The sequence below is a fragment of the Eubalaena glacialis genome, chromosome 3 (genome assembly GCF_028564815.1).
Source record: "Eubalaena glacialis isolate mEubGla1 chromosome 3, mEubGla1.1.hap2.+ XY, whole genome shotgun sequence".
Classification (NCBI taxonomy): Eukaryota; Metazoa; Chordata; class Mammalia; order Artiodactyla; family Balaenidae; genus Eubalaena; species Eubalaena glacialis.
The window spans coordinates 564,022-574,358 of NC_083718.1; the positions used below are offsets into that span (position 1 = coordinate 564,022).

Genomic DNA, 10,337 nt, shown 5'->3' on the forward strand with positions numbered 1-10,337 from the left:
TGGGTCTGTCTTCCTGTTTAAACTGTGTTCTCCAGTACAAAGTGCCTATCGTCATAGTATCCTCAGGGTGTAGCATATTCTGTAATTGCTCAGCAAATGTTGAATTAATGAAGGACAAAGGAAGAAGAAAAACGTGCCGCCGACCGGGGGTGGTGGGTAGATGAGACGTTTCTCAGGTGGCTTGGCGCCCCTTCGTATCTGCCTCCCCTGCCAGCTCAGGAGGGCCACGCCTGCCGCACTGCAACTAGTAAGCTAAACATCTGAAGACGAACCAGCGAGAGTGAGAGACAGTGTAACGACCCAGCAGTGGCGCTAGGGCCATGCCTGGACCCGCGGGCCCTGGAAGGTAGCCTTTCCGACTTTTACCGCCTCACTGCGCTACGACCGACCCATAGGGAAACTGGGACTCGAGACGTTTCTGGAAGCGCGTCAACACCAGGTCTTGCCACGCAGTTAGTGGTCAGTATGATTAGAACAGAGAGCAGCAACTGAAGCTTCCAGGCGCCTGTGTCCGCCCACAAGGCAGGTGTCCCTGTAGGTCGCGTCCCGTGTGAGCCACTGCGGCTGAGATTTGCTGATGGGGGTCTGACCCCAGGACGTCCCCGTCGTTCACGGGACTAAACGCACACCTGGACTGGCCCAGGTTTCACTCAGTGTAAGGGAAGCCCAGCGCCCAGGTGAGCCTGGGCAGAAGCTCTGTCACGTCCCAGGAGGAACCTGTCACAAAGCCACGCCGACACCCAGCCGCCTGTGCGGCGGCGACCGGCAGCGCCTGCGCAGTGGCGTCCAGGGCCGGGAAGCGGCGCCTGCGCTGAAGGAGCGCCGCCGGCGCCGCCGAGACCGCGCCTGCGCAGTGCGAAGAGGTCGCCCTGAGACCGCGCCTGCGCGTCGCCGCCAAGGGCCCGGGTGGAGGCCATGGAGCCCGCGGCGCCGCCGAGCGAGCTGGTGTCGGCGGAGGGCCGGAACCGGAAGGCGGTGCTGTGCCAGCGCTGCGGCTCCCGCGTGCTGCAGCCGGGCACGGCGCTCTTCTCCCGCCGGCAGGTGAGGGGCCGCGGGGGGGGGGGGGGGGGGGCGGGGGGGCGGCGACACCGGGTCCCGTTCGGCTTGGACCCGGACACACGACCGGACACTGGTGACCCGGGGCCGCGCCTGCCGACCGCGGGGTCCCGACGCCGGGCCGCTGCAGACCGACCTTCTAGGGAGCCTGAGCGTTACTTCCTCAGGCTCAGGTGTCGGTGCCCGTCGTCCCGCTGTCACGTTCCGCAGCCTCCTTCCCACTGCGCCGCCACGCCCCGCCCCGGGAGTGGGCGCGGGGTCCCGGGGAGGAGTGGGCGGGGAAACTGGGGGGCGGTTCGTAGGGACTGGGCGGGTGGGCACGGGAGGGAGGGACGGGACGCGGGGGCCGTCCTGGGGGCGAGGCCCGAACCCGCAGAGCGCTCGCTCGCTCCCGGGTCTGTGATCCCCGCCGACGTCGTGAATCACTAGGAGTGTCGTTCACACCGCTGCACAGATCCCGTGTCCCACGTCCCGTGTCCCGCGCCCGCTGCCCCGAGACTGCGCGTGAGGGAGGACACAGACATTGGGATTTAAGTAAATGAGGGAGTGAAGTTCTCAGTCCCTGAGACTAAGGATTAGAGCAGGCGGAGCGGATCTGTGTGTCGCAGGCGCCATCGATCACCCGACGTGTTCTTTTTTTAAGTCCTGTGAACGGTTTCTTTATAAAATGTTCAGACCCCCGACTCGGTCCTTTGTGAAATCTCACCTGCAGTCTGGGGCAGAGGAAATTACAGTCACAGAGGAAAGAAACACCAAAGAGCTTGAGAATGTAGGGAAAGGGTGATGAGTTAGAGAAGGGAATAGTTGCTTTGTTACCTTTTGAGGGAGAGGGCAGTTGGGGCAGGAGAGGGGGGTGGAAGATGAGCTGGTGGGAGAGAAAGGATAGAGCACTGTTTGGATGAGAATGCGAGCAAACCGAGACATTATTCTCAAACTAAGCATGCACCTAACATAGGACCCAGCAAGTGTTCTCCGGGCCTTTATCCCTGGAGGGATGAAAACATGTTCACACAAAACCTGTGCACGAATGTTCACTGCACCTTTATTCCCAAGAGCTGAAAACCAGAAACAGCCCAGCGGGCCTTCTGCTGGTGAATGATGCCACACCACGGGCACCACAACTTGGATGAGGATGAGTCTCCAGGGAGTTATGCTGAGTGAAGAAAGCTGGTCCCAAAAGATTGTATCATTCCATTTATATGACATTTTTGAATTTTAGAAATGGTCAACAGATTAGTGATTGCCAGGGTTTAGGAAGCGGGGGCGGGTCAGGGGTGTTGGCAAGTGGGGTTATAAAAGGGTAGACGGATGGTGGGGATGGTTGCACAATAATGTGAATGTACTTAATGGCACCAAATTGCCCACTTAAAAATTATTTAAATGGTACAGTTTATGTAATGTATAGTTTATCACAGTAAAAAATCAGGAATCAAAATGGAACATGCCTCAGGTGTGTTAGGCAGTGTTGTTCTAGTTATTGCTGCATAACAAAATCACCCCAGACAGTGACTTAAAACATTAACGTTTATTTTGCTCACAAATTTGGGGTTTGGCAGGGCCCAGCTACAGCTCGGCAGTTCTCATTCATGATCTTTCACGGGGCAGCGGTTAGAGGGCTCATCTCAGAAGCTTGCTCACTCCCGTGTCTGCCTGTGGACTGAGAGGATTCAGGCATCTGGAACAGGCTGTGATGGGCCGCTCCTCCCGGTATCTGCCAGGAGGCCTCAGGGTAGCCATGGTTCTTACAGGGTCACCAGGGCTCCCAGAGCAACTGTTCCAAGAGCAACCTGCAAAAGTGGCCCAGCCTTCCCTAACCTAGCCTGTCACTCCCACCTTGGCCTGCCCAGGCTCAAGGGGAGAAGCACAGTCTCCACATCTTGGAAAGGTTGTCAAAGAATTCGTGGACATTTGTGTGGTTTTAAAACCACCACAAGGGACTTCCCTGGTGGCGCAGTGGTTAAGAATCCACCTGCCAATGCAGGAGACACGGGTTTGACCCCTGGTCCAGGAAGATCCCACATGCCGCGGAGCAACTAAGCCCTTGCACCACAACTACTGAGCCTGCTCTCTAGAGCCCGTGAGCCACAAGTACTGAGCCCGCACACTGCAACTACTGAAGCCCGTGCACGTAGAGCCCGTGCTCTGCAAGAGAAGCCACTGCAATGAGAAGCCCGCACACCCCAACGAAGAGTAGCCCCCGCTCACTGCAACTAGAGAAAACCACGCGTGGCAACGAAGACCCAACGCAGCCATAAATAAATAAATAAGTAAATATATATATATATACACACATATGACAGGTTCTTTCCCCATGTCAGTATCTTTAAAAAAATAATAATAAAAAATAATAAAACCACCACAAGTACTCACTGAAGGGGGAAAAATTACAAAAAAGGTTAACAGAAGTTTACTTTGTACTGTAACAGTTTTTATTCTCATCTATAGTGCAGCATGCTTGCCAAGTTCTCTATAATGAGAATGTATTTTTACAAAGAGAAAGAAAATATTTTATTTTTTAAAGGGTACTGTTAATGGTTCTTGAAGAAAGCAAAAGAGGTTTCACCGAGACATCAGCAGAATCTCAGAGTCGTGGTGTTCGATGCGTCTCAGAAACCTGTCCAGGATCAGGGGTGCTGGCCGGGGCCCTGGCCACGTAGTTAACCCACCTCGTCAGGGATCTGGCGACTTTGGCCCCCAAACAACCGAGTTGGCCACCTCAGATTAGGTATTAATTTCTAGATTTCCACCCCAGTAGTCTATCCACAAAGCCTCATTGTGTCCCACATGTTACATCCCACAGCGTGACCCTAGTGTTGTCCTCTACTTTGTTGCGATCCAGACACAGATACACAGGCAAGTGCACATACATGGGTCTGACTTAACAGGATTTCAGTAAAAATGGGAATGTTGAGGAAGAGAGGGAACAAGACCCAGTGTGACTGACCCCTTGAATGGATGGCTAGTAATAGTATTGCCCTTTAGTCACTAATCAAATGGGAGACAACAGAGGTGGCCTTATGCACTGCGAACGGGGACAATGTGAGGGAGACTCGTGCTCCTTTGCTAGACATGTCCTGAGGGCTAATGCTTATATAGTCTTCGATTTTCTCCCCTCACATTTCACTCCTCTTGCATTTAGTTAAGATGTGATTTCACACCGACAATATAGGAGGTAGGCTGGCAATGTACCTAGGGACATTTAGGCCCACAGAAAATTACTCTTAGGACTGGAATTCAGGTTTTCTGGTTCCTGAATTTTGATTCCTACCTCTCTTTGCCTCTGCCTGTTCCCATTTTCACTCAGGGTAAAACAAAGCATTAGGTACTCATTTAACCATCAGACGAGGCAAAAAGAGTGGCTGGAATGACAATATAACAGGAAGAGGGACTAGCATATTTTGTGATGTCCTCAGATGAAGTCTCAGGTGACACAGCAAAGGGAAATGCACAGATGTGTTTTAACAAGCCAAGTGCTTGGGGGACAGGGAGGGGGAATGTTCTGGATCAGAGCTCCCTCCTCCCTGCCAGGGATACCCTACCAGCGTCAGCAGGCCTGGAGTTCAGAAGTGCAGGCTCCAGAGTATTTCACACCTTGGCAGCTCTTGTGGACTTCCTGACATTCTCATCCCCACCAGAGTGTTTACCTGTTTTGGATTGATGTCAGTCTAATTTTCAAAAAACTTCTTAAATTGTTTGCTTTTGTCCTGATTGCCAATGCCAGGCTAGCATACTAAAGCCATCCTATTTTATTAGAGTTTGGGGGTGCGTTAGAAGTGAATCATGGGGTGGGAAATACTCCGTGCATTGGCGGCAGCCGTAGTGAGGAGCAGGGAAGGAGCTTGGCTGACGTGTTCTGCAGTCGGGGCCAGCTGAGGCGTCAGCTGACCATGTGGAAGAAGTCAAAGGGATTGCGTGCGTGTGTGCGCGTGCTTTCTCCTCATGAATGGGAGATGCAAGGGTCCTAGAGATAATATTCCAAATTCTAGAGCTAGATTTTCCTTTTTAATGTTCCTTTTATGAGATAAACCCAGGATCTTCGTAACAACAGTGATGGAATAGCGTGAGGCCAGACATCCTGTGTTTACTCTTGTCCCAAATGTTGGCGTTCTGCTCTGTGTCACTTGCCGTTCCAGGCACTGGGGATGTGGTAATGAACAGGAAAAGTGAGCTGGTGGAGGGAGCCCCCTGGTAAATAACTGAGGCAGTGAACTGATAAGATGATTTCGGAAACGGTGAGTAAGAAGTGGCGCAGCATAAGGAAGCTTCGGGGTGATGCACATGCTCGTTATCGTGATCGTGGTAAAGCTTCGTTGGCGTGCAGTATACGTGTGCCAGAATGTGTCAGATTGTCCGCTTTGGATCTGTGCAGTGTGCGTCAGTTATGCCTCAGTTGAGGCACTTTAAAAAACACAAACGCAGTGGGCAGCATGGGAAGCTCGTCCAGGTTGTCCGGTTGGGGGAGACCCTGAGGAGGCCACGTGTGAGCCGAGTGTCGGGGAGGAGCTGGCCCGGCAGGGTCCGGGGGCGGAGCAGGCTGGCCCCATTAGGAGTCGGGGAGGAGGAGCCCGAGGAGGGGGAGGGGAGGAGCAGGCCGGCCCTGTGGGCGCAGGGCGGTCCCGGTTACCACGGCAACCAGGCGGCGCCTCTCCGCCTTCTCCGGAGAGGCTGGCGTGGACGGGGGCGGCGGGCGCATCCTGGCCTGGGGCTTACTGCCGGGCGCCTGGACTGTGGGAGCTTCGGGGGCCGTGCGGAGTGAGCAGGGCTCTGCTGTGTTCTCTCCACGCAGCTCTGCCTCCCGCCCATGAGGAAGAAGCCGGCGCTGGCCGACGGCGGCAGTCCTGAGGGCGACCTTCTGCAGGAGCACTGGCTGGTGGAGGACATGTTCACTTTCGAGAACGTGGGCTTCACCAAGGACGTGGGCAACATCAAGTTCCTGGTCTGCGCAGACTGCGAGATCGGCCCCATCGGCTGGCACTGCCTGGACGACAAGAACAGTTTCTATGTGGCCTTGGAACGGGTTTCCCATGAGTGACTGAGGGGAGGGGACTCAGCTCCACCCCCACTAGAAAAGCTACTCCCCACAAGGACGGCCGAGTCGCCTTCTCTGCACTAACGTCAGTCACGAGTGTCAGCCCGCCCCGTCCAGCACGCGTCCACGTGCTTCCTCACGGCCTCAGCGCCGGCCTCCTGCTTAGTTCACATGCATCACCGCCTTTCCTCAGCTCCCTTTCCCCCCGGGTTTAGGACACGGGGTGCTTCCACAGATCTGCTCCCCTCCCGGCCCCCTGCTCTCCTGAACCCTGGGGCTCCCTGTTCCTTACCCTCGGAGAGCAGTTATGCAACCTTTTAGCCATGATGACACGTGACAGATGGTGCTCATGATGGTGCTGACGGTTGAAACCTGCCTTTTTCTCATTCAGGAAAGTGCACGAACGTCTGTTGTGTGGCTAACTTTATTTACAGTAATTTATTCTTTCTAAAAGTAAAGCATTTCCAAACTGCAGTATTTAAACCACTAATCAGAAATACATTCCTTTGGACATGCCTCTAAGACCATGTTTGGGGGCCTCTCCTCTAGGCTGACAGTGACTTTATTGTCAAGGTGGGTGTGGCCACTCTTCCCTTCAAATCTTGATGTAGTTTTTCTTTGTATTAGCTCCACACTGCTATATATAGCCTGTAAGCTGAAAGTCAGATTTCCAACCCCATCTGTCAGCTACCCCAAGGAAAACTCAGCCCTGGCTGTGTTCCCAAGATCTCCTGGAGTCAGCGGAGAGTGTGGGACGTAGGGGGCGGGCCTTTGCCACATCATACATGAGTTCATTGGTTTGTCTTACCTGGACTCATATAACTCTCATATAACTCTCTCTTTGCTCCTAGGACAGACTTCTTAAGTGGATGGTGTCATCATTACTGTATGCACTGGGCGTGGTCCTCACAGATTTCTGATTCAGTTGGAATCTCTAGACTAACCCAGAATACAGATTTTCCATCCAGATGCCGCTCTTTGTAGCTGTGGGGTTGCTCTGACAGTTTGATGTTCAGTACGATTCTCAGTTCTGTCATTTCTCTGCTGAAACAACTCACCATCTCAGAAGGAATCTATGAAACCAGGTTCCAGGTATCCTCCCATCTTCCGTGCCTCTAAGGCTCAGGAGACCTAGAATGGAAATGAGGACTAAGTGGAGACCTTACAGACATTCCTTCGGACCTGTTTTCCAGTTGCTTCCTCCCTCCTTCTCCCCAGACGTGGTCTAAGGGCCCCCCAACTAAAATGCGGGCCTTGGGCACAGTTTTGCCACCAACCTCCTCCCCTAGAAAGGTGGCTTCCGTCCCCAGCCGTAGCCTCACAAGCTCTGGTAGAAAATGAGAGAACGGTTTTCTAGACGGATGGTCAGACATCCATGATTATGGCATTTGCAGAAAACCTGTGAGAGTATCCACTCAGGTCAGAAGGCACAAAACCACGTAGATGCCTCTGGGGACATGTGGCCCCTCATATCATGAGCCAAAACCTGGGCAAAGCGTTTTTTAAATTAGACTTTGACTTTTCTTTCCTTTTTTAATCACAGAAATAGTACACATTCATTGCAGATAAATACAAAAGTAGGTATATGGGGATATGTGTATATGTATAGCTGATTCACTTTGTTGTAGGGCAGAAACTAGCACACCATTGTAAAGCAATTATACTCCAATAAAGATGTTTAAAAAAAAGTAGGTATAAAAATGTTTTTAATCATTCATATTTTCACCATGCAGAGATTGCCGACGGTAATGTGGTGTATGTTCTTCTCAGTGTTTTTCTATATGTACTGTATAAATAAACATAGGGTTTTTAAAACAAATATGAGATCATGTAGTATTCTCATAACTTGCTTTTTCCATTTAACAAAATACTTCCCACATAGGTGATGTCCATCTCCGCCGTTGTATTTCTGTACTGTAATTTATTTTACAGTCCACTGTTAGATTGTCTCCAGCCTCTCCTAAACCATGTGATATAAGGTGCAACCTTGTAGCTGAATCTGTCCAGGCTTTTGTACTGTTTCCCCAGCTGCGTCAGCAGCAGCGGGCTTGCAGGGTGTGTGCGTCTTCACGGCTCTGCTGACTGACGCGCACACCTCGGAACAGCTGTGCGGCTTTACCCTCCTCCCCAGCAGTTCCTAACACTGGGTATTTATTATCTTAAATGAATATGTTGCTACTTTAATAGGAAAAATAGTGTCTCATTGTTTTAATTTGCATTTATTTTATTTCTAATGAAATTTTTATATATTTACTGGTCATTTGTGTTTCGTTTCTTGAGATTTCCCAAACTTTGTTCCTCCAATAGCCAAAATATCGAGTTATTCTGCCTTTTCAGCTTGATTTGAAAGAAATAAAGGCATTTAAACAGTGACAATTAGATTCTTGCACATCCTTGGGAAGAATATATAATTGGAAACAGAGAGGAGGGCTGAAACCTGCGCCTTAGGATTTACCCTGGGGTCTGTCGGCTGAGGAATCAGCCCCTCGGTGTCTGTCGTGGAATGAGGGTCGTCTCCCTGCCCCCCACACATGGTGGGCTCTGGGGAAACCCTTGTGAGTCAGGTCGCTGTGGGCGCCGGGGCACAAGGGGGAGCCCACGACCGCGGCTGTGAGTATCGAGGCTGCACCTGCAGTGGGGGAGCAGTTGATTTTTCCAGGGCCTTCCTGTTTTGACACAGAATTAAAGATGGATAGCGGTGTACTGACACTTTACTGCTGTTAGCGCACTGTATGAGGCTCCTCAGTAACTCCGCCATGTGACTATGAGGACCTGTGCTCCCAGTACTGGTGGACTGACCATCCCAGTGAGGGCAGCTCCAAAGGCTGGATGCATACTTTAAAAGTCCGTAGGCATCAGGGCGCTAACACGAGTTTGGAGAATTACTGGATCGGGACCACGGAGAAGATGGAGGCCCCGGGCGGTGGGCTTAGTGTGATGGACGCTCTCCTCCTGGGGGCGTTTCCCAACTTAAAGGAGGCAGCTCGGAGGGTGATGGGTGGTCCTGACGGCCTCGCAGAAGGCAGGGACAGGGCCTGTCACAGGGTGTGGACCAGGCGGCCGGCCCTCACTTCGGGTTGGGGCCCTCGGTCCTTTGCCCCCGGAAGCAGGGCGAAGCAGGGTGGGGAGCAGAAAGTTTCTAAGACAGATTGCAGCACAGCCTCAAAATCTCAGCCCTTGGAATTGGATTAAGGTGATCCCAAGTGGTCATTGCCCCAGGCCTTTGGCATGAGCAAACAAAAACCCTCTCTAGAGGAAAATGTCACCATCCGAAACTTCAAATTCTTTCTGCAAACTATTTTGCTACTACAATATCCTGAATATAATAAAATGTAACCAAGCATATGAGACAAGATGATAAAACCAGTAAAACAAAAGACCATGGGAACAGGCCCACTGAGGATGGGGAAACAGGAGCTTTCAGATGTAGACGGTAAAATAACTACTTACTCTGTAAAGGAGATACCAGACATGTGAGAAAAAAAAAAGTGAATTCTAGAATCTAAAAAAATCCAAAACCAAAAGTGAGAATTCACTGGAAGGTTTTAACAGAAGATTAGACACAGCTGGAGAGAGAACTAGGAAACTGGGAGCTGGCAGTAGATTTGCAAGCCCGCAACGCAAAACCTCATACAGCGTTACCGAGAGAAGTTAAAGGAAAACAAGCAAATTCACGGGGCCAGAAAACCACAGCCCAGATCCATTCAAGCTGACATCTGATTTATTGAGATTCAGGAGCCTGTGAGTTAAGGATGGTTTTTGCCTACATAAAATTCTCAGTTTTGCCTCTTAGCCCACAAAGCCTAAAATATTTATCTGGTCCTTAAAGAAAAATTTTGCCAACTCATGACTAATTGTAAAGATGTTGACTTTTCCCCAAACTGATGTATATAAATTTAATAAAATCCCAGTCAAAAACCCAACAGGTTTTGTGTGTGTGAAATTCAACAAACTGATTCTAAAAGTTATATGTAAGGGGACTTCCCTGGTGATCCAGTGGCTAAGACTCCGAGCTACCAATGCAGGGGACCCAGGTTCGATCCCGGGTCAGGGAACTAGATCCCACGTGCATGCCGCAACTAAAGATCCCACACTCAGCAATGGAGATCCTGAGTGCTGCAACTAAGACCTGGCACAGCCAAATAAATAGATAAATATTTTTTTTAAATAAAGTAATAAAATAAAATAAAAGTTATATGTAAGTGCAGAGGACTAAGACTAGCCAAGACGGTCATGGAGAAAGACCAGATGG

The 10,337-nt window shown here is 51.0% G+C and overlaps 1 protein-coding gene across 1 annotated transcript; it reads left to right on the forward strand.

Moving 5' to 3' along the window:
• The first annotated feature begins 854 nt into the window (after positions 1 to 854).
• Positions 855 to 8,407, forward strand: RABIF (RAB interacting factor). Its single transcript, XM_061185230.1, has 2 exons — positions 855 to 1,041; positions 5,843 to 8,407. The coding sequence occupies exons 1-2, from the start codon at positions 916 to 918 to the stop codon at positions 6,086 to 6,088; spliced, it is 372 nt and encodes a 123-aa protein (XP_061041213.1). The 5' UTR covers positions 855 to 915; the 3' UTR covers positions 6,089 to 8,407.
• Positions 8,408 to 10,337: the final 1,930 nt, after the last annotated feature.

What these genes read in the sequence shown, in the direction of transcription:
- RABIF (XM_061185230.1), top strand. Translation starts at nt 916, where the DNA reads ATGGAGCCCGCGGCGCCGCCGAGCGAGCTGGTGTCGGCGGAGGGCCGG. An exon ending in CGCTCTTCTCCCGCCGGCAG is followed by an intron (nt 1,042 to 5,842) that starts GTGAGGGGCCGC and finishes CTCTCCACGCAG; the next exon opens with CTCTGCCTCCCGCCCATGAG.